Here is a 25,299-nt window from a genome sequence, read left to right on the forward strand (position 1 = left end):
AAAATAGTAGCCCAAATATCATTTCATTGTGAAACTAGAAACTTATGAATTTTATCAATATTCCTTTTATACCGAGTACAGTGTGGACATTATGCAGATACCATGTACAACTGTTTCTATTTAGATGTTTTAAGACTGTATGCATGTTGCCTAACAGTATATACAGGTTTAGAAACATTAATACTGGTTCTGCCAATTTTGCCTAACCTGTGATGTCATTTTAATAAGGTATTATCAAAGTCCATGCAAAATTATGTTTTATACATACATAATGAGGTAGTTGCAGGAATTTGTAAAACCAAATATTTTTCGTGAAAATATTTAATAACAAAAGAGTGACAAAAGGAACAACATTACTCAAATAATCCATTACAAGGCTTATCAGTGAATCATTTGTTCTTCCAGAGCCTTAGCAATCCATTCTGGTTCAGTATTTGTTATCTTTTCAATTATCTGATTAACTTGGTAGCAAAGTGACTGTATTTGTTTGTCCCATGTTGGCAGAACTTCACGTGCTGAAATGGAAGAAATTAAAAATTACAAGCCATGACACAAACAGTAACAAGGGTTTTAAGATATAAATATAATTTTTCACACCACTCAAAAACAATAACAGGATATACAAACTTTCAAAGTGAACAATGGAATCAATCTGATCAATGTATCCATTCATACGGGCCTCTGTTATCATTTGACTAGCAATTTTTTCTGCTTTAATCGGAGGAATTTCCAGCAAGGCCCCAAGTTCTTCAAAAGTAATATTATTATAAAGTTTACTAGCAGATAGCAGATTGTGTTCAATGACTGCTCGCTCTAAGATTGTAGAACCTGCAAAAAATTTACAAAAATTGAAAACTCACATCAACTCACCACAAAACTGATGAGGTACTGAATTAAAGTCTCTCACAAAGAATGACCCAGTTTCACTCATAATAGTGATGCAGTTGCCAATTCTTGGCAAATTTATTTATTTTTTCTTCGTATTTAGTGTGCCCCCTGAACAGTAACAGTCTGAGATACCAAAACAAGCTTTATGGCATGCAACTTAATACTGAGGGGTGAGTAACTGTAAGGATACTTAAGATATTTGTAGAATAAGAGCATCTTTTCATGAAAGTAGCAAAGCCTTTTTTTCCTTTTACAAAGCCATAACTGCAGCTTATCAATAGAGGTCTTGACCAACAAATTTTGAATTCTGACAGACAATTTCCATTATTTTTGTAGCACTTTCAGTACTATTGTTAAGCAATACTTTATAACTAAATTCATGAAGTTCATAATTGTAAAATAAACAACAATATTACTGTCTGGTGCATAAAGTCTCAAAAATTAAGATGGTGGAATTTTTGAAAAGAACAGTAGTGTCAACTGTAGGCTTCTCAGGCATAAATCTTGTAATATTCAAGTACTGATGTGATTCTAGAGAGCCGCCGCTATAGCAAACCAAACTATGTGGCAGTTAGTTTCACACATGTAAGCATTTTAGAAGTATCTTATGGGTATTAAATTTCTCTCCCATACTCAGGGCACAGATTTTAGACCTCTGTTATATAATACATATAAACTACTCATATAGTTTAATACATAGCACACTAGCTTGCGAGAGGGGGTGATCCAGGTGCAATTTTTTTTATTGTTTTGGTTACTGATCAGCATCCGTTATACCTACTGCTTTAAGCATGTGAATTCTAACACTTGTTTCTGTTAAATCCATTATCTTACATTTCTTCTGCTCCATACCAGTTTCAGTAAAATACCAGTGACTGTGACAAAATAGTGTTCAACGCACAAAATGTGTTACAATTACTGCATATTTTCTGCCTCTGTTTCCTTTATCTCTAGTACTTTTATTACACAATATTTACTAGACAGGAAACTCACCATCAGGAGTAAGTGCCTTCTGATGTGGTTGAAGCAAATTCCCAAATTCTTGCAGCTCTGAGCGACGAATGATCCTGTCTAAATACATTTTTTCTAAAATGGAGTATGCTGGTAACTGTTGGCATCTCTCATCCTTGAACAGTGTTGCCAGCATACGACTTCGCTGTTGGCCTATAATATTAGAACAAAGAAATAATAATGTTTAGGGAGAACAAGGTCATAAACATATTATTAGTGTCTAAAGGCTACTGCCTATTTTTTACTTAATGCTTAGCAATAAGTACTTCAGCTGTCTAACAAATGAGAGTGGGCACACTTGCTTAAATTGCAAAATGAAAGTTAATTACAGCACAATACATACTGCACAGCTACACTATTGTCAGTAAGCACAATGTAGTCACACAGGTGTGTGCGCGCATGAGAGAGAGAGAGAGAGAGAGAGAGAGAGAGAGAGAGAGAGAGAGAGAGAGGGGGGGGGGGGGGGGCACACATGCGCATCTTTCAATCACTCAATGCCTTTACTATACATTGGATTTCTACCTTTAGGCCTATTCTTATCATTCCATCAGAATTCTCTATTGTCATATGCCTCTTTGGGGAGGCTTTTACAGAGGACAAAGAAGACTGTTAAAAAGTTAACTACTTTGAAGTACTGTGCGTATTTACATTGCGCATACTGTTATATTCAAGTGAAAATTTATTCATGCTGCATGGTAAACAGTAATCCAGAAAAATTTCCATGTACTGTCAGCCAACATTAAACTAAAATTGCTAGGTTCTTGATGCTATTCAAATGTGCTACAACAGTGTAACATGGATTTGAGTATAGTCTTACCTTGATAACATAAATCAAAATGTCGCAGAGACTAAATACACCAGAGAAATAGAACTGAACAAAATGGAGAAGCATTAAAGGTACAGTCTCATAAAATTCATTACTATGTCCAGTCTTGTAATGAACTAATGTAAATGACCTTCCAAGGACTTGACAACTCTGTTCTAAAATTGTCATGTGTGTTAAACATACTACGATACAAAGACTCACCTCATGCACTTTTAAACAGAAAAAAAGGAGCTGCTGATAACTCATACAGATGACAAAGGACACACATCAAATGAAGAAAATGAAAAATCATATAGCATTGTTGGCCAGGAGGTCCCAACCATAAGTTCAGGCACCTAATCAGGAAGAGTTTTCTTCCTTTACACACAGTGGCCTCCTCTTATGCAGTGTAGAGTTGTGTCTCCATCATATACTGGGTGTAGGTGACTACAGAGTGTGTGAGTGAGAGTCACTGTCTTGTACGATGAGTTTAGAGTGAGGGTGAAACCAGATGTCATATAGCTTACTCCTTTAAACCAGATAAAAAGTGGACCACCACACTTAACACCCCCATCCAACTGACAAGTTCACAATCAATAGTGTCACGTGCCCCCAGTCCATGAAACACTTCAGAAAGGTTTGGAATTTAATTCCTGATATTGGTGCCAAGTCAAGTGATCAGAAACTATACACCACCACCTCTCTTTCCCATGCCAATCATATATTGGTGGCGATAAATACTTCCTCCACCTGGATCTGAAGCAAATGTCTCCAATTTTAGTACCACTGCAAAGGCATGTGTTAGCAACTTTTGCTGTGGAGGTGAGTCACAAACAAAATGTGATTCTACCTGTATAAAATATCAAAATTAAGTCACACGCAAATTAAGCACGTTTAGCACTTAAAAGCATCTCCCACTGTCTTATTTTACAACTTTCTGCTGTCTCACGGAATTTTCTTCTGGAGCAATGCAGATGAAATAAATAAAATTCAATTACAAAAAGTAGTCAGTAACAGTAATATGTGCAATAGACATCCACACATCTCCTAGGTTTGTTCAAATATCTTTGAAGTCTTCCTTCCCAGTAAAGTTTTTATCTTTATGATTAAACATAGCCAAATAGCAAATCACTGTTGAACACTATATTTAAATACTACCTCATAACTGTATTGCATGATATTTCCTAAGTGAATTAAATAAACTTCATACTTGAGAAATGTCTTCAGATTGTCCATTTTAATTGAAATGTCATTTAGACCGGCAGGTTCCATTGTTACTGTGAATTTTAGTTACAGGGATAAAAATAATGATGATGGATGATGAGGAGGAGGAGGAGCAAATAGTTTTTAGACAAAGCACACAGCAACAATGACAAATGTTAAGTGCATTTGCCACTGAAGTGTCATACTACCGTATTTACCCGAATCTAAGCCGCACCTGAAAAATGTGACTCGAAACAAAGGAAAAAAAGATTTCCCGAATCTAAGCCGCACCTGAAATTTGAGACTCGAAATTCAAGGGGAGAGAAAAGTTTTAGGCCGCACCTCCAAATCGAAACAAAGTTGGTCCATTGTAATATGAGACACAATTTAGGTCGAATGAATGACGATACAGCTACAGTAGTTTGGTTCGAGTCTTAAGCTTTACCAGGTAGCCACTGCTATGCGTCAGGTGCTCCGTCCATATTTATAAGGGTACCCTTCCTTTTTCACGTGCTTCGTGTGGTTTGAATCAATTGCTTATTTTGTTTGATTTGATAAGTGCCGTTTTCTCTGTTATAGGTGTTTACGTCACTCTAAGCTGAAAATGCATCACTGTACTGTGTCATGCATTGTTTGTCGCACTCTGATAGTGCGTGTTTACGGCCTGTCGCCGTTCGCGGCATGGCTTGCTTTTGTGCGCGCTACCGCCGCTTACAACTAAAAAGAGGCGAATCGTCTCATTAGCGAAGCAATGTCAAGAGACTGCTATTTGTTGTTACTTACACTGCTGCTTTCTTTGAGAATGATCAACAAGAACCAAATAATAGGCTGCGTATGATAGAACATGTTCTGAACGAGAGTTAGGCGAAAATTTTTCTCCGTTTGAAAATCTTTGCGGCCGCTTCTTTAGTACATCAAATTCTGCACAGAAATTAGAGTCATCTTAGATTTAAAAATCTAGTCAGTTGCCGTGGTTCATTTCTGACTGTATCACTATTAGGCTAAGAATAATACGAATATAAACATGACACGATAAGTGTATTATTCCGCGTTTGCTGTTGTCTCACTCTAGTTTCGTAGTTTATTAGGCAGACAGGATTTAAATGAGATAGCAACAAACACATAAGAACACATGGCAAAATGTTTATATTCGTATTATTCTTATTGTGAATGGTGAAGAGAATACTGCTTGTGATTCACATTTCATCAGGTTACTATTAGCAACCATCTCTCCTCACAGGTAGGAAAAAATTCAGAACGTAGAGTTGGCCATATTGAAAAACATCCTAAACAGTCTTGCCAGTCGGATTTTCGTAGTACATTGAAATTCTAATACATTCGAAGATGAACAATACGGAATTTGTATTTACTTCGTTGGATAATGTATGAAAATGCAGTGGTCGAAACTCGGGGCGGAGAAAAAAAAGCTCGTCTTCCACTTTTTTTTTAATTTATTTACTGACGCAGAGGTTTTGGCGCCAGTATTTATCTTTGTGCCTACAAAGCATGTCTGTGTAGCGCTACATATATTTGACGGCAGAAGTTAGTTGTGGCAGCACCTACCAACATTTTTCAGAACTTCCGCTTGCTTTGCACTCGATTCTAAGCCGCAGGCGGTTTTTTGGATTACAAAAACCAGAAAAAAAAGTGCGGCTTAGATTCGAGTAAATACGGTAACTACGAATTAACTGACTACAATGGGGACAATTGTAAAGGGGTTTGTAAAAGCAGGTATCTAATTACATACCACACAAATCCCATAAAACCCACGGAATACTAGTTTGTAAATACTGAAATATAAGTAGTCTTACATTGAGAAATGATAAGTGTTACAGCAGAACCAAATGTCTATTTTATTTGGTGGAAAATTTTATGATAGCAATACAACTTTCAAACAAAAGTTTCTATATTTTATTCCATCCTCTTTCCTCAAACATTTAAACATGAAACTTTTGATGCAATCTCTACATGTATTGCATAAGCACGCTTAAATAAATAAAAGCCATCCTCATGACACATCAAGCTAAACCTTATAACTCCGTCTCCATCTCTGATAATGATCTCAGTTCAGTGATACCTGGCAGCATGCTCGCATGGCCGAACTGGTTATACGACCGCAAGTGGGAAATTCGGGTTCAAGTCTCAGTTTGGCAAAAATTTTCATTTTTTCTGAAATGTTCTACAGCTGATGCGGAAGCATAATCGCAAGTTGAGAGTTCATCCAGTAATACCACATGAGGCGACAGCAGTTATTACAATTCATGTTTGACTGGACAAGGATTCAAATCCATGTCTGACCATCCAGATTGTGTTCTGCGATTTATGGAAATCACTCAACCCAAATGCCAAGATGGTTCCTTTGAAAGGGTGCAACTGATCTCCTTCATCCTTGGAACATTCCAAGCTTGTGCTTCATCACCAATGCCCTGCCTGTTGACGAGATGTTAAATCCCCACCTTCTGTCCAATTCGGTGATGTGAGCCCACAAGTTTGCTCATGTCTCCCATGTACAGATAAAGTGCCAAATCGATAATTAGAGCCTGCATAGCTGCTTAACTAACGGGATGTTGCTTGCTATGTTTCATGCACCATTTCAAATAGTCCAGAAATTTCCATATGATTAAAAGGGTCAGTTAAGATGCGATTGACCAAAATCACCTGCAGTAAGCAATTGTCCAGTTTCTGCGCCTGACCCACTGAAGACTTGCCATTTTGTGTGTGACTGTGAGCAATAGTCTTTTGTAAGGTACCCAACTCAAAACTTAGATTACATTCAGTTCCCTTTGTGATGTTCATTCAGAAATTAGTTGAGGTGGACCTGCATTCACTGAAAATGGCCATGTCTGCCAGGTTTGAAACTGACTGTCATCAACAAGGTGATACACTCGTCTCCAGTCCCTGTAGGTTAGGATCTTCTTACAATTATTCTTCTTAGGCCCTGTTACACCATTCCAAACAACAGCTTCTATCCACCATTCCGTCCTATCTCCACACTGTACTGCACTGATTCCGTAAAACTGACTGTCCCACCCCACAAACACAAACAAAAATTCAGTCATGACATTTGTCAGCAGTGGAGTGTCACAGCACTGCTTGGCACCAGTTCTACACCACCTCCAAAGTAGCCAGTGTGCTATTTTAAGGGGTAATTAATGTTTTATCCAGTGAGCATAGGTTTGAAAGTGGGATTGAATGTTCTCACACTCTGGTATTGCTGAGAGCCATTCATCTTTTTATTATCAAGCCTACTGGTCCCAAGAAAGAAACTTACGTTTCTGAAATATCACCATATATCACTTTCAGCAAAAATGTATTTTTGTGGCTTTTTCCCTTACTAATATTATTTCACTGAACTGCTAAGGGATTGATTTTAACCTGTCTTTATATGACTTTCTAATGTGTGCACTATATCTACATAAAGGCAGTTTCAGAAGCCTCAGCATTATTTCCATACAAACTACATCAAAGCTTTAATCACAGTTTTTTGATATGATGTATACTACATCCATACAGCATTGGGACATTAAGTTAAAATGTGTGATCTGTCAACATTGGTGGAATTAGAGAATGAACACTTACATAGCTAAAGACAGTTAACTACAGGAACTTCCTGGCAGATTAAAACTGTGTGCTGGACCAAGACGAACTCTGGACCTTTGCCTTTGATGGGCAAGTGCTCTACGAATTGAGCTATCCAAGTACGACTCATGACCTTTCCTCACAGCTTTACTTCTGCCAGTACTTCATCTTCTACCTTTCATATCAGTGCTTCTGAAAATATCATCCAGGCTAAGCCATGTCTCTGCAATATCCTTTCTTCCAGGAGTGCTAAACTTGCAAGTTTTGCAGGAGAGCTTCTGTAAAGTTTGGAAGGTAGGAGATGAGGTACTGGTAGAAGTAAAGCTGTGAGGACAGGTCTTGAGTCATGCTTGGATAACTCAGTCTATAGAGCACTTCACCACAAAAGACAGAGGTCCAAGTCTGAGGCTTAATCTAGCACACAATTTTAATCTGCCAGAAAATTTTATATCAGCACACGCACTGCTGCAGAGTGAAAATATCATTATGGAACTACAAAAATTCCCAACCCCTCCATCCCCCTCTCACAAAGAGAGGGGTAGGAGGGTGAGGAAAATAGGGGGGGGGGGGGGGGGAGGAGGGAGAGGAGATCTCGCTATCATTCACCTGAAGTAAGTTAGAAAATAGCGTCTTTACACTAGTACACAGTACACAAATATTGCACAACATTATTTAACATTATTATTTTTAATAATGATATAAAATACGTGGCTAATTATTAAAAAAAAATTTACTACCTGCTGAAGCAAGGACTGTGCATATTAGTGCATTTCTTAATGCAGTCATACGTTCATCCTCATGAATTATGGTTCGGTAAGAAAGTTCATTATAACGCTGAGCTGCCTCAATAAATTTTCGGCGGTAGTCTAGTACTCTAGCATAACAGACTTTGTAATAAATCTGTAACTGTTCATTTCTTGATTCAGCCTGTATATGAAATAGTCGACAGAAATTAGTGAGAGAGAGTAACTGAAATATCAAAATAGAAATACAAAAAATTATCATCAAAATATTTATTAGAGCATATAATGTGTTTGTATAATCATGCATTATGCGTAACATTTTAGAAACACTATTACTATGTCTTTTTCTTGTGGTAGGAGTGCATTACTTCATGAACTTTACAACGAAGGGTTTTTGCTGACCTGGAAATTATCACAAAGTTATTTCTCATTCACAACTGTATGACAAGTGCATCATCCCCTATATAAATAATTGCCGGGTTACTTACAAGGGTAAGTCAATTATTATCCGCAAAGTAGTTATAAAATTTTATTGTAATCAAATAGGAAACTTGCAAGAACATCATTTTCAACAGTCTCCTTGTGTTTCAACGCACTTGGTCCATCGTACAAGCTTCCTGATGCCCTCATAAAAGGAGGTTCTCGGTTGAACTGCGAGCCAGGAATTCACTGCTCCTTTCACTGCTTCGTTTGAGGCAAATCAACAGATCCTTAGTGCCTGTCTGAATGGACCAAACAAGTGATAGTCAGAAGGGGCATGATTGAGACTATACGGAGGATGATCCAGTACTTCAAATTTGAGTTTCTGGAGTGTTTCAGTAGTATGCCGATGGGCATTGTCATGCAACAACACAACACAATTTGACAGGAATCCTCAGCATTTGCTTTGAATTGCAGTCTTTAGTCTGGCTGTAAGCATCTCACTGTAACATACACTGTTTATTGTTGTGCCCCTTTCCCCATAATGTTCCAGTTGGATCTTGTGCATCCCAAAAAACCGTAAGCATCAGTTTTCCTGCAGACAGTTGGGTCTTGAACATTTTCTTGAATGGCGAATTTGGATGTTTCCATTCCATACTCTGCAGTTTACTCTTCGGCTCGTGATGATGGATCCATGTTTCGTCACCAGTAATGATCCTGTCCAAGAAGTTGTCCCCTTCATTACCATAGCGATCCAAATGATTTTTGCAGATGTCCAAGTGTGTTTGTTTATGCAACTGTGTCAGTTATTTTGGGACCCATCTCGCACAAACTTTATGATACCCAAGTCTGTTAAGAGTGTTTTCGTAGGCAGAACCATCATCAAATTGCAGACAATGTGCCACTTTGTCAATAGTTAATCATCTGTCTAAGATAATCATTTCATTTGAATGCTCAACAGTTTCTTCATTTGTGGCGGTAAACGGTTGTCCGGCTCATTCATCATGTGTAAAACTTTTGCGACCATTTCGGAATTTTTCAATCCATTTGTAAACACTCCGTTGTGGCAAAACACCGTTCCTGTACTGTACCAAAAGTCTTTGATGAATTTTGGTCCCTGATACACTTCTGACCACAAAAAACGGATCACTGAATGTTGCTCCCCTTTGGTGCAAATACACAGCGGAGCAGCCACAATTAACAGCACGGCAGTAATAACAAAACTAACCTAGCAGCTTGAAAATTGCAAAGATATAACAACAAATAAACAAATCATGTGTCAACATAAAACGACACTACTACCAAAATAAACAAAAATGTAACTACACTGCAGATAATAATTGACTTACCCTTGTATAATAGCACCAACAGAAATAGCTCCAATACTAAAGATTTCAAATAATGCAAAAGCACTCCTGCCTGCGACAAGCTACAACAGGAATATCAGTGAACACTGGATAAAATGAGAGCCCCCAAAAACACAAAAATATGGCATATCTGGCAACTTGCCTGCAGCAGTGATGCTCTATTTATGTAAGCTTCTGCCTGAACAGGATCATCATCTTCTAGATACAACCTTGCTATCTTGAGGTATGTATCAAGCTTGTAGTCCACAGTGTACTGCCTAAAAACCAAGATACAATGTCTCAGGAATCCAGTTTACATGTACAATGTTTCGCAGTTAACACACAAAAGATAATGTGCACTTCAATGCATTTTCTTAGTCAATGTAGTAATATCCTGCAAGTATGATTCCATGTACCTTACACATTACCTGATCAGCAGTATCCAGACACTTCTATGTAATACATAACTGACAACTAGATGTCACAAGAAGTGGACTTGGCACTATAAAATGAGGCGGAAGGGGTGTGGTGGGTGGGGGGGTGGGTGACAAGCAGCACTGTGTTGCGATCACAGTGGAATGGGTCATTAAGGAGAGCTCAGCAACTTCGAATGTGGACTATTCACTGTATGTCACCTTAGAGAGCGGGGGGTGTGTGTGTATATATATATATATATATATATATATATATATATATATATATATATATATATATATATATATATATATAAAACAAAGATGATGTGACTTACCAAATGAAAGTGCTGGCAGGTCGACAGACACACAAACGAACACAAACACACAAACACACAAGACCCTCTCCTTCCCTCTTTCCTGATGAGGCAACAGTTTGTTGCGAAAGCTTGAATTTTGTGTGTATGTTTGTGTTCGTTTGTGTGTCTGTCGACCTGCCAGCACTCTCATTTGGTAAGTCACAACATCTTTGTTTTTAGGTATATATATATATATATATATAAGTCACATCATCTTTGTTTTTAAGTATATATATATATACTTAAAAACAAAGATGATGTGACTTACCAAATGAAAGTGCTGGCAGGTCGACAGACACACAAACGAACACAAACATACACACAAAATTCAAGCTTTCGCAACAAACTGTTGCCTCATCAGGAAAGAGGGAAAGAGAGGGAAAGACGAAAGGATGTGGGTTTTAAGGGAGAGGGTAAGGAGTCATTCCAGTCCCGGGAGCGGAAAGACTTACCTTAGGGGCAAAAAAGGACGGGTATACACTCGCGCGCACACACACACACACACACACACACACACACACACATATCCATATCCATCCACACATATACAGACACAAGCAGACATATTTAAAGACAAAGAGTTTGGGCAGAGATGTCAGTCGAGGCAGAAGTGCAGAGGCAAAGATGTTGTTGAATGACAGGTGAGGTATGAGTGGCGGCAACTTGAAATTAGCGGAGATTGAGGCCTGGTGGATAACGGGAAGAGAGGATATATTGGAGAGCAACTTCCCATCTCCGGAGTTCGGATAGGTTGGTGTTAGTAGGAAGTATCCAGATAACCCGGACGGTGTAACACTGCGCCAAGATGTGCTGGTCGTGCACCAGGGCATGTTTAGCCACAGGGTGATCCTCATTACCAACAAACACTGTCTGCCTGTGTCCATTCATGCGAATGGACAGTTTGTTGCTGGTCATTCCCACATAGAATGCATCACAGTGTAGGCAGGTCAGTTGGTAGATCACGTGGGTGCTTTCACACGTGGCTCTGCCTTTGATTGTGTACACCTTCCGGGTTACAGGACTGGAGGGGAGGGTGCATGGGACAGGTTTTACACCGGGGGCGGTTACAAGGGTAGGAGCCAGATGGTAGGGAAGGTGGTTTGGGGATTTCATAGGGATGAACTAAGAGGTTACGAAGGTTAGGTGGACGGCGGAAAGACACTCTTGGTGGAGTGGGGAGGATTTCATGAAGGATGGATCTCATTTCAGGGCAGGATTTGAGGAAGTCTTATCCCTGCTGGAGAGCCACATTCAGAATCTGATCCAGTCCCGGAAAGTATCCTGTCACAAGTGGGGCACTTCTGTGGGAGGTTCTGGGTTTGAGAGGATGAGGAAGTGGCTCTGGTTATTCGCTTCTGTACCAGGTCGGGAGGGTAGTTGCGGGATGCGAAAGCTGTTGTCAGGTTGTTGGTGTAATGCTTCAGGGATTCCGGACTGGAGCAGATTCGTTTGCCACGAAGACCTAGGCTGTAGGGAAGGGACCGTTTGATGTGGAATGGGTGGCAGCTGTCGTAATGGAGGTACTGTTGCTTGTTGGTGGGTTTGATGTGGACGGACGTGTGAAGCTGGCCATTGGACAGGTGAAGGTCAACATCAAGGAAAGTGGCATGGGATTTGGAGTAGGACCAGGTGAATCTGATGGAACCAAAGGAGTTGAGGTTGGAGAGGAAATTCTGGAGTTCTTCTTCACTGTGAGTCCAGATCATGAAGATGTCATCAATAAATCTGTACCAAACTTTGGGTTGGCAGGCCTGGGTAACCAAGAAGGCTTCCTCTAAGCGACCCATGAATAGGTTGGTGTACGAGGGGGCCATCCTGGTACCCATGGCTGTTCCCTTTAATTGTTGGTATGTCTGGTTTTCAAAAGTGAAGAAGTTGTGGGTCAGGATGAAGCTGGCTAAGGTAATGAGGAAAGAGGTTTTAGGTAGGGTGGCAGGTGATCGGCGTGAAAGGAAGTACTCCATCGCAGCGAGACCCTGGACGTGCGGGATATTTATGTATAAGGAAGTGGCATCAATGGTTACAAGGATGGTTTCTGGGGGTAACGGATTGGGTAAGGATTCCAGGCGTTCGAGAAAGTGGTTGGTGTCTTTGATGAAGGATGGGAGACTGCATGTAATGGGTTGAAGGTGTTGACCTACGTAGGCAGAGATACGTTCTGTGGGGGCTTGGTAACCAGCTACAATGGGGCGGCCGGGATGATTGGGTTTGTGAATTTTAGGAAGAAGGTAGAAGGTAGGGGTGCGGGGTATCGATGGGGTCAGGAGGTTGATGGAGTCAGGTGAAAGGTTTTGTAGGGGGCCTAAGGTTCTGAGGATTCCTTGAAGCTCTGCCTGGACATCAGGAATGGGATTACCTTGGCAAACTTTGTATGTGGTGTTGTCTGAAAGCTGACGCAGTCCCTCAGCCACATACTCCCGACGATCAAGTACCACGGTCGTGGAACCCTTGTCCGCCGGAAGAATGACGATGGACCGGTCAGCCTTCAGATCACGGATAGCCTGGGCTCAGCAGTGGTGATGTTGGGAGTAGGATTAAGGTTTTTTAAGAAGGATTGAGAGGCAAGGCTGGAAGTCAGAAATTCCTGGAAGGTTTGGAGAGGGTGATTTTGAGGAAGAGGAGGTGGGTCCCGCTGTGACGGAGGACGGAACTGTTGCAGGCAGGGTTCAATTTGGATAGTGTCTTGGGGAGTTGGATCATTAGGGGTAGGATTAGGATCATTTTTCTTCGTGGCAAAGTGATACTTCCAGCAGAGAGTACGAGTGTAGGACAGTAAATTTGTGACGAGGGCTGTTTGGTTGAATCTGGGAGTGGGGCTGAAGGTGAGGCCTTTGGATAGGACAGAGGTTTCGGATTGGGAGAGAGGAACTTGCTCTTCAATATATCCTCTCTTCCCGTTATCCACCAGGCCTCAATCTCCGCTAATTTCAAGTTGCCGCCACTCATACCTCACCTGTCATTCAACAACATCTTTGCCTCTGCACTTCTGCCTCGACTGACATCTCTGCCCAAACTCTTTGTCTTTAAATATGTCTGCTTGTGTCTGTATATGTGTGGATGGATATGGATATGTGTGTGTGTGTGTGCGCGAGTGTATACCCGTCCTTTTTTGCCCCTAAGGTAAGTCTTTCCGCTCCCGGGACTGGAATGACTCCTTACCCTCTCCCTTAAAACCCACATCCTTTCGTCTTTCCCTCTCCTTCCCTCTTTCCTGATGAGGCAACAGTTTGTTGCGAAAGCTTGAATTTTGTGTGTATGTTTGTGTTCGTTTGTGTGTCTGTCGACCTGCCAGCACTTTCATTTGGTAAGTCACATCATCTTTGTTTTTAAGTATATTTTTCCTTCGTGGAATGTTTCCTTCTATTAAACCATATATATATATATATATATATATATAAAAAGAAAGATGATGAGACTTACCAAACAAAAGCGCTGGCAGGTCGATAGACACACAAACAAACACAAACATACACACAAAATCTAGCTTTCGCAACCAATGGTTGCCTCGTCAGGAAAGAGGGAAGGAGAGGGAAAGACAAAAGGATTTGGGTTTTAAGGGAGAGGGTAAGGAGTCATTCCAATCCCGGGAGCGGAAAGACTTACCTTAGGGGGAAAAAAGGACAGGTATACACTCGCACACACACACATATCCATCCTCTGTGTATATGAGGATGGATATGTGTGTGTGTGTGTGCGCGCGAGTGTATACCTGTCCTTTTTTCCCCCTAAGGTAAGTCTTTCCGCTCCCGGGATTGGAATGACTCCTTACCCTCTCCCTTAAAACCCAAATCCTTTTGTCTTTCCCTCTTTCCTGACGAGGCAACCATTGGTTGCGAAAGCTAGATTTTGTGTGTATGTTTGTGTGTCTATCGACCTGCCAGCGCTTTTGTTTGGTAAGTCTCATCATCTTTCTTTTTAAATATATTTTTCCCACGTGGAACGTTTCCCTCTATTATATATATATATATATATATATATATATAATAGAAGGAAACATTCCACGTAGGAAAAATATACCTAAAAACAAAGATGATGTGACTTACCAAATGAAACTGCTGGCAGGTCGACAGACACACAAACGAACACAAACATACACACAAAATTCTAGCTTTCGCAACCATCTTTCCTGACGAGGCAACTGTTGGTTGCGAAAGCTAGAATTTTGTGTGTATGTTTGTGTTCACTGATGGATAGTGACAGTCTAACATTGTGAAGGATTGATGTAAAAAACAACACAAAATCTGGAAAGACAATCTCATTCCAAAGTGCTAGCATTAGTCCACATAGTATAATGACTGACTGGGGGTAGTTTAAAGAAAAATGGGGCGCAATGGTCAAACTGCTCCTCTTAAGACACACATTGGAAAAACAGTATTTCTGGTCAGATGAGTGGAGGAATAAAATACAAAATTACATAGTGTTTACACAGGAGTATGCCTTTTAATGAATAATGAAATATGGAAGTGGATCAACTGCTATGAACAATATAGCAAACAAATATAACAGAAAATCCTGTGTGAAAAATAAATATGTAAAGGAGTAGTACAAATAACTTGCTGAATAGCACTGGGCATTTGATAGGAAAATCAATGAGATGAAAAGGTTGCTAAGCAATGTCTACAGTTTCATTTGTGTACCAATCAATGACTCAATGCTGCAACGGTTCAGTGACTTGTTACCTTTACTTTTTAATTTTTTTATATTTCACCAAGTACTTTTGTTACCATATTTTACTCAGGTTATATATGAGGTCTGTTCAAAAAATTCCAGAACATTCGTAATTTTGCCCCAATGGTGTGCTGGAGCGAAATGCAATTGGTATTCCTGTGTTTAATGTGTAACTGCCGGAAGTTTCATTTTTGTATATCTGTTAGTTATTCTTCAGTGCTGAATTGAGTAGAGCGTTGTGTCACGAAGTTCACAGATTTCGAGATGGCAGGGTTAGAGGAGCAAAGCGTCTGCATTAAATTTTGTGTGAATCTCACCAAAATCTTTACAGAGACGTACCAATTGATGCAGGAAGCCTACGGTAATGAATACTTAAGCCATACTCAGTGTTACAAATGGTTCACACGAGTTTAAAATGGGTGGACGGAAGTTGAAGATGACCCTCATTCAGGATGCCCTTCGACATCTACCAACAATGCTCATGTCAGAAATATCTATGAAATAGTGCATGCCAATCTAAGAGAGATTGCAGAATTACGTAACATTTCAGTTGGATCATGTCATGAAATCCTGACACAGCATTCTGGAATGCATTGTGTTGCTGCCAATTTTGTCCCACGGGCTCTTGAGTTAAGACCAAAAATACCTTTGCCTAATGATGAGACATGGGTCTATGGTTACGATGTTGAGTCCAAGTTTCAGTCTTCACAATGGGTCAGGGAAGGTTCTCCAAGGAAAAAACTCATCAGGTCAGGTCAAATGTCGAAGCCATGCTGATAATTTTCTTTGACTTTGAAGGATTTGTCCGTCATGGAACTATTAACTGATTGTACTATTGGGACATGTTGCACACTGCAAGAAAATGTGAGAAGGAATCAACGTGAAATGTAGTGAGACAATTCATTGCTCTTGCATTACGATAACACACCCGCACATTCATCCCTGTTGGCGTGTGACTCTTGTTCAGAAAACGAAATCACCTGCAAGAGGCATACCATAACTTCTTCTGGAAGTGGAAACCTTGCGGACACATTGCATCAATTGTGGAGGAGAACATATCTAAAAAGCAGATTAAGTAATGCTTAGTTCTAAAGCTTTATTCCATGCAATTGGTATTCCAACTAGGCAGAATAGTCATGCAGTGGGAGTATGGAGAGTGGCTGTGTTCTTCAAAATGCAATAAAAATACTGAAGAAAATTAGTGTAAGCCACAAGAAAAAACGAAACTTACTACTAGGCATCTGCACTCATGGCAGCAGCAGTCAATATGAGAGAGACTACAACCAATAACTCTGAAGTTCTAGATAATGGAGAACTAAACACTATCCACATTCTAGATAATGGAGTACTAGACACTACCCACAGCTCATAATGGAAGGTAAGCACCTGGAATTCCGTAACATCCCATGTTATGCACTGAAAATGAAACTGTCAATAACACTGAAGAAAAAAAAGCACAACAAGCAACACAGTATCTAGTTTTGGGCTGCAGTATTCTTTCTCCCCCACCCTAATCATGGATAAAATAATAAAATACTTTCACGTATACTGTCTGCATTTCACTCAATCATTCACTCATGTTTTGGTAACAGCCCTTTTATCTGTTCCACCTGCAGATTTTACACAGAAATAAATTACATACTTCTGGCCTGTTTCCAATGGAATTCCCACCAAAACATTAGCTGCTTCTCTCCATGCTTGCTCACGTTCGTAGATCTCAGCAAGATGTTGACGGATGGCAGCTACCTGCTCTTCAAAGGAGATAACACGAGGCTGTACCTGGAAAATGGATGTAACTTCTAGTATCTATACAGTTTGGCTTGCATTTCACAACTTTTATACAATTGCCAAACATGAAAAACAAAATGTTATAATTATCAGAAAAGCCTATGTTCAACATATTAGCAACACATATCAAATACATTTTGAAGTTTCAAATTATATTTTTCAGTATTGAGCCCTGAGTGGTAATTCAACGAGAACAAACTTCATGTGAAACAAAAGTAAGTTTATCAATAGACTGAAAATAGAAGTAATGTTTCTGCTGTAAACTTCTTGGAGTTTCCTGTTATGACATACAATATCCCTTATTTTTACAATGCCCAATCCAGTTTTACCAAGCATAATAGGTTACAAAGGTGACTATTACATCAACAAATTACCATTAGGGCCACAATGTGAGTAGTGATGAATACCTTACTATAGCAAATAACTGAGTAGTGAGACCACTATCAGCCACATCCTTTGAAACAATTCCTATCATTCTTTGAAAGAACTCCTATAGCTACAAATAAGGAGTTAAGAACACGATTCAAATTTTTCCTTTCTTAATGTCTGGAAGTTGAAGATGCCCAGGAAGCACAGTTACGTTACGCAGCATGTTCAGCAATGGCAAGGTCAAATTCGTGGTCAGCCACTGCTTTGTTTGGTTTTTGGTTTTGTTTTGCTTTAGGGTGCAAAAAACTACTGGGGTCATATGCGCCCAAGTCAAATCTATAAATACGGAGACAGAGGGGAGTTAAAAAACGACTAAACATCAGTCCCAACTGACATAATAGAAGACAGCTAAAAACAGGCACATGGAAAAAGACACCATACAGAAAAGGAAGTCCAAAACTAAAAATTAAATGGCCTTTGCCATGTTGCTTTGGTGGATGAAGAGTAAAAAGTGGTCGACAGCCCGGGCGTCATTTGCTACAATGGCCAATAACTCAGATGGCAAACCCAATTGGAAATGTAAAGGTTAAAAAATGTGCATTCCATCAGGAAGTGGCAGACAGTTAAAACTTGGGCACAATCTGTACAAAGTGGTGGGGTAGTGCCACTTATCAAATGACGATGGCTACAAAGGCAGTGCCCAATATGCAGCCTAGTTAAAATGACCTCCTCCCAGCAGGAGGGCCGAGAGGTGGTCATCCAAGCCCTTGGGAGAGGCTTAAGAAGCCCGAGATTATTCCCATGAAGGGAGGACCATTGGCAATGCCAAAGGGACACCACCTCCTACCAGATGGCAACACAGAGATCATCGGAGGGAATACAGGAACTTATGGGCTGAGGTACGAGGACTGCAACCTCGTTTCCTGGCAGACTGACATGACCAGGAACTCTCAGAAACATCACACTGGCTCCATCAAGAGTGAGCAAGTGACAGTTTTCCTGGACCCGCTGCACTAAGGGATGGGCAGTGTACAGTGCACATAGTTTTGAAGGGTGCTGAGTGAGTCTGAGCAGACAACACAAACGAAAAGGCTGTGTTGCTGGATGTACTCCACGGCTTGATACAGAGTGAAGAGCTCAGCTGTAAACACTGAGCAGTGTGCCAGAAGCCCATATCGAAAGACACAGGTGCCAATGAAGAAGGCACACCCAACCCCATAGTCAGTCCGAGAGCCATCATTGTATGGAAAGGTACTATCACGAAGTTCCATGCGAAGGTCATGAAACTGAAGGTGATAGACCGAGGCTGGAGTAGTGTCCTTACGAAACGAATGAAGGCCAAGGTTAACATGGGTTGCTTCACAATGCCAAGGTGATGAAGGATTCACAGCCACCAGGAAAGTTGCAGGTAGTGTGAATTTAAGCCACCCTACAAGTGCCGAAAGCGGACTCCAGGAGGTAACAGAAGAGGGACGTGCCCCATACTGGCAATCAAAGGAATCATCAAAGGAGGCATAGGATGGGTGGCCACGCATGGCAGGCAAATGACATGCATACCTGCTGAGGAGAAAGTCAAGGCAGGAGGACAGTGGTAGTTCAGCAGCTTCAGCATACATACACTCAATTGGGATACTGTAAAAGGTGCCCATGGCCAAATGGATGCCATGATGGTGGATAGTGTTGAGACAGCGCAAAAGAGAGGGATGGATGCACAAAAACATAAACAAAGCACCCCTAGTCGAGTTTTGAACAGACAAGGGACTGGTACAAACTGAGGGTGGTGGTTCAATTGGCACCCCAGGAAGTACCACTGAGGACATGTAGGGCATTGAGGAATCAAGCACAGCGGGCTGTCAAGTAGTGACACATGGGAGGAACAAGAGAGTGTCCTATCGAGCATGAGCCCCAGGAATTTCGTAGTTTCAATGAACATAGGGACAACAGGCCTAAGATGTAAAGATGGTGGGAGAAACCAATTACATCGCCAGAAATTAATACAGACGGTTTTGTCAGTAGGAAAGCGAAAGCCATTGTCGATGCTCCAGAAGTAAAGATGATCAAGACGTTGCTGAAGATTCCGCTCAGTGAGACAGGTCCATGGAAAACTGCAATAGATGGCAAAATTGTCAACAGAAAGGGAGTCAAAGATGCCCAGCGCGAGACAGGCCATTATAGGGTTAATGGCGATAGCAAAGAGGATGACGCTCAGGATAGAGCCCTGAGGCACACTGTTTTCCTGGATAAAGGTGTCCGACAAGGCAGAACCCACATGCACCTTGAAAACTTGGTCTTTTAAAAGTGCCTGAAGGGAACAGGGCAGGCAGCACGGAAGGCCCATGTGTAAAGAGTACAGACGATACCAGTTCTCCAGCTGGTGTCATAGGCCTTCTCCAAATCGAAAAACAAGGCCACAATCTAGGGTTTCCGCAGAAAACCATTCAGACATGGGTGGACAAAGTAAAGAGATGGTCAACTGCAGAACGCCGTTCTCAACTCCACACTATGCATTCATCAGTGAATTGCAAGACTGGTCACCAAACCAGCAGGGCATGAATCATTCGTTCCATCACCTTGCAAACGCAACTGGTAAGAGATATGAGGCAGTAGCTATAAGGAAGGTGTTTGTCCTTACTGGGTTAGGTATGGGTATGACAGTGGCTTCACACCAGCATCTGTGAAACATACCCTCTTCCCAGATGTGGTTGTACTTATGAAGCAGAAAGGCCTTGCCCACAGGAGAAATGTGCAGCAACATCTGGATGTTAGCATCATCTGGGCCTGGGGTGGAGGATCGGAAAGAAGTCCGAGCAAGATCTAGCTCCCTCATAGTAACGGCAACATTGTAGCACTCATGATTCTGAGAAGAGAAGGGTATCATCCAAACCACCTCCACTCATTTCTGATGGAGGAAGGCAGGGTGACAGTTGTAATGGATCTGAGAGATGTAATTTTTTTATCGTATTTGTCGATACCGAATTTTAAATGTTTTCTTATATTTTTGTCAGGATTTATTATAATTTGTCTTATTATATGTTAATTTACTTCTGTTTTTGAGAGTAAAAGCATATTGATTACTATTAGAATATGTATCGAAGAATAGCAAAGAGACTGATTACAACTGGAAGATTGTGTGTGGTGTAAAACATCTTTGACGTTGGAGTCATCTTTGACTATAGTAAGTCGGCAGCTAACTGTTGGTGTGTGTTGACCATGGTGTTGTCGGAAGAACGATGTGAAGGTCGCCGTCATAAATAATTTTGAAGTATGTTACTATTATTTTTGTATTAACTAAAAAAGAAGAAACTACATTTGAAGAAACTGTATTTGAAACACCAAAATGAGAGAAACACGTTGAACCACGTCAATTCTGCAACCAACAAAGATGCATTGTGGAATCATACTTAGACAACTGAAGCCAAGACTATATCGCCGTGTAAACGTCTAATGGAAAAGGTACTGTCACGAAATATGGCAAATTTAAGTAAATAAAAAATAGTGATCATATTTTCAACTTGTGGCTCAGCCGGGACAACATTTTGCAATATTTCAACTGGGGGCTCAGCCGGGATAACAGTTAGCCGTATTTCAACTTGTGTCTCGTCCGGGAAAACAATTCTGCAACATTTCAACTGGGGGCTCAGCCGGGATAACATTTGCCGTATTTCAACTGGGGGCTCAGCAGCCGGGATATCGTGTTCACGAGATTTTCAACAGTGCTACGAGGAAGAAAATTTTTGTGTGTTAATACCAGTTTCTTCAGAATGTGTGTTACAGTGTTTGTGTTCATCGGGAAGTAAAAGTTTTGGAGAAGAAATGTTTCGGCGAAAAATATAATTTTCGACAGAAGAAGTAATTTCAAGAATTTTGGTCAACAATCACATAGATGGAAAACGTGGTTTTGCAACAGTAGAAGAGTGTTCCAGATAAGTCACGAAACCGTCGTATTTTGTTAAAACAATCTTTTTATTTTGTTCTGTATTGTTGTGTATAAATTTTTGTTCTTCACAATGACTTATGAGATTTTCGAGAGTATTGTGCCTAAAGTAGAAAGTAATAATTTAATAGACTTCGAACATCAGGACAGGTCCAATGAAAGTGAAAGAACCGATAAGTTTGATTTAAAAAGTTTTCTTGTAAATTTCACGAAAGAAATTAAACAAACACTTGACGACAATAAGACTTACTGGGATGAAAAAATTGATAACATTTTGTTGCAAGTCCAAGCAGTCAATACCCAAGTGGGTGATCTTTTGAACAGAGTTGGCAATGCTGAGGAAAAAATTGAATCTGTGGAAGCAAAAGTAAATGAAATTGATGCTAAATTGAGCGGTGAAATTAATACTGTAAAAAATGAGTTACTGGCAGATAGGGAAATAAATTTAATTGATTTTAATGACATTAAAGGGGAAATTAAAAATTTGGATGAGAACACGAAAGTTTTAGTAAAAAATGTAGAACAAAAAACTGACAATCGTTTGGTTACTTTAGAAGAAAAAGTAGAATGCAATGATTTAGAAAACAAAAAATCTGTCAAAGAACTTAGCGAAAAAATTGAAAGTTTTAACATTGAATTTCAAAGCAAAAATTACAATTTCAACACATGTAATCTTGTATCTAATATTCCAGTGAAGCACTTTTCGGTAGATGGACCCTTACATCCCGTTGATTTCATGCAGTATTGTAAAGATTGTTTTTTACCTCACTCACCAGATGAAATAAAAATTAAATTTGTGAAAAAATTCTTGGAAGGGGAAGCTTTGACTTGGGCAAACCAGATTGTAACTATGGGGATGACATTTTCAGAATTTGAATCAAAATTTCTGGAAAATTTTTGGGATGATCTTAAACAAACTAGAATCAAAAGTGAATTTTTGAATGGGCGAAACTATAGAGAATCAGATGGGAGCATGAAACAATTTTGCAAAAGTGAACTTCAAAAACTTATTCATTTAACAAAACCTTTGGATGACTTGATCAAAATTGATACCTTAAAGAGAAGATTGCCATCAGCAATGCAGTTGAGTTTAGTTCATTGTCCTGATAGTAATGTAGAGCAGTTTCTCAATTATATTGAAAAGATGGATAGGGTAACAACAAGAACACAGTGGGTTTACTCAGAAAGGTAATGGTCAAAATTGGGGAAATGATAACTTTCAAAAAAGGGAACAAAACAATTATCATGGTGTTAGTCAAAATTCAGGGGGATATAACAATTTTCAGAAGAAGGACCATAATTTTTATCCAAAACAAGAACAAAATTTTCGCGGTAATAATCAACAAAATAGAGAACACTTTAGGGATCAAAATCACAGAAATTTTGATAGAGGTCAGTACAATAGAAACTACCAACAATCAGGTAATGTTTGGCATAGGAATGGGAACAGAAATGTGGATCAGAGGCATTGGCAGAACCACAATCAGCAGTTCAAACAGGAACAAGTTGTAATTCAGGAAACAAAAAACGAGTAGATGCCCCCTTGAAGGTCCGCAAGGTTGAGGCAGAAGGTGAGCATGATGAAAGGGCCAATGGATGTGAGTATCATAAACCCAAACATGACAGTTCCAAACCTAAGCAATCACATGAGGTCATTAGTTGTTACTTATTGAAGAAATTTCAAGAGGAAAATAATATTGATAAAAATAAAATTTTCAGTACACAAGAACATACAGTAGATAAAAGTAATTGTGATCCATTTAATTTAAGAGAGTTTTACACTTGGGCAGAAAAGAACAACACTTTGTCAGATGATGTAATTTGTAGTAGTTCAGAGATGTGTGTGAATGAAAGAGAGAATGCATGCTGTGAGAATGAAAATATTGGTGAAAGGGATCTGGTACCTTTAGAAAGGGGAAATGATATTTTAGGAGATAATTTGAATGTGTGTGACCTGAATATGTATAATGATAATGATGTTGATGATAAAGTTAATGATAGTAATGGTATTGATGATGATGATGTTGAGGAAAGGTGTTTCATTAGTTTAAATAGGGAGTTGGGTGTACACATGGTTGAAAATGGATTAAATAGTGAGAATATTATAGAAATTCCCAGGGATGTTACCAGGATGAATAAGACTCACAAGCTGGGTGTATGTAAAAGTGTGAATTTAGATGTTGTTGCTAAAGAATCTGACTACACAAATAACGATGACACATGTATAACTTCTAACCTAAGTGAAACTTTTACAGATACTAATGACACACACACATTTCTTATGAATATATGGCTGAACAGTGAAACTATTTCTTTTGACAAGAACTTTAGAAAGATGCTTATTAATGTATGTGAAACTGTATGTCCTGAGTGGTGGAAAAAGATGAGATATTTTATTTTTGAAAAACTGAAGGATAAGTACTTCAATAGTATACAATGTGATTTGGATGAAAATTCTTGGCTATTTGAGATAATAGAGAGTACTAATGACAATTTTGTATCTTGTGCAAATTTTATAACTGTGACAAATAATACATGTAATGATATACCATATGATTCTAATAAGTATAGGTTTGGGGATATTGAAAGTGATTTATTACATGAGGATACAGGTTCTGAGAAAAGTGATCAATTTTGCAGTCCTTATATAAAAGTTCAAATTGGGTCATGGATTGGTAAATGTTTAATTGATACAGGAAGTGAGATCTCGGGAATATCTGAAAGGTTAAGCAAGAAATTGAAAGTGGGGAAAGATTTTGTTGAAATGCCAGTTGTTGGGGTAAAGATAAAAGGTGCTACTGGGAAGAGCAGTAAATTGATAAAAAGCCAGGCTTTAGTGACATTTTTAATTGAAGGCAAGTTGTTCACACATGGATGTTTTGTAATTCAGGAATTTAATGAGGATTTTCTTTTGGGTATGAATTGGATAGTAAAAGTAAATACAGCATTTGATTGGGTTGGAAGAAAACTTTTGATAGAAACTAGTGAAAGGGAATACATTCAGACAAATTTTGTGAACACACTTGGTGATCAGAGTAATGGAAATTTTGACAGTATCAATTTACTAAAAGAAAATAGATTGGAGAATATTGAAACTCATAGATTTGATACTGATGAAGTTGAATTTGGGAATTTAGTACATTTGAAAATTTCAGAAACACAAAATTTATCTGGGGAGCAAAAACAACATTTAGAAAATCTGCTGTGGGAGTACAGTGATGTTTTCAGTGACATACCTGGTAGGGTAAAGGGTTATCAGTGTGAGCTTCAGGTAAAATCTCATGAACCATTTTTCATAAAACCATACAGTAATGCAATATCAAAAAGACCTGCTGTTGAGAAAGAATTGAAAAAGATGGAAGGATGTAATATAATAGAAAGGAGTATCAGTGCATATAATAATCCTCTAGTAGTGGTTTCGAGAAAAAAAAAGATGGAGTGAAACTATATAAATAGAAATCATAATTTCAAAATTTAAATAACCTATTATCACCTAAAACAAAAGTCCTCCACTGGAATATGCTTGTTAGAATAAAACTACCTGTAAAACCACGTATGTATATTTGCATGTATAAATTAATAATTTGAAGTCACATGTTAATTGAAACTGATGAAAAAACACTGTTGTAACAAAAAAATGAGAGATTTATTTTTACTTTTTTACAAAAAAAAAGTCTCCATAGTGAGAATTTCTGAATTTTTCTAATTTTTGGAAGCTAAGTCTTCCCTGTGGGTGAAGGCATGCATGTGAGGACATGCATGCAAAGGTATAA

The 25,299-nt window shown here is 39.3% G+C and overlaps 1 protein-coding gene across 2 annotated transcripts in view; it reads right to left on the reverse strand.

Annotated features, from left to right (window-relative positions):
* Nucleotides 1-305: 305 nt before the first annotated feature.
* Nucleotides 306-25,299, reverse strand: part of LOC126161962 (COP9 signalosome complex subunit 4) — an 81,140-nt gene continuing 56,146 nt past the window's right edge. Inside the window, exons 4-9 of one of the 2 annotated variants that reach the window (XM_049918146.1) lie at nucleotides 17,078-17,214; nucleotides 10,159-10,273; nucleotides 8,224-8,455; nucleotides 1,882-2,052; nucleotides 628-828; nucleotides 306-515 (exon numbers count right to left, since the gene is read on the reverse strand). In XM_049918146.1, the coding sequence (XP_049774103.1) occupies nucleotides 382-515; nucleotides 628-828; nucleotides 1,882-2,052; nucleotides 8,224-8,455; nucleotides 10,159-10,273; nucleotides 17,078-17,214 (990 nt within the window). In that variant the 3' untranslated portion in view covers nucleotides 306-381. The remainder of the gene's footprint in view (nucleotides 516-627; nucleotides 829-1,881; nucleotides 2,053-8,223; nucleotides 8,456-10,158; nucleotides 10,274-17,077; nucleotides 17,215-25,299) is intronic. The other variant, XM_049918147.1, reaches the window with a different exon arrangement.

Source organism: Schistocerca cancellata, chromosome 2 (genome assembly GCF_023864275.1).
Source record: "Schistocerca cancellata isolate TAMUIC-IGC-003103 chromosome 2, iqSchCanc2.1, whole genome shotgun sequence".
NCBI classification, from domain to species: Eukaryota; Metazoa; Arthropoda; class Insecta; order Orthoptera; family Acrididae; genus Schistocerca; species Schistocerca cancellata.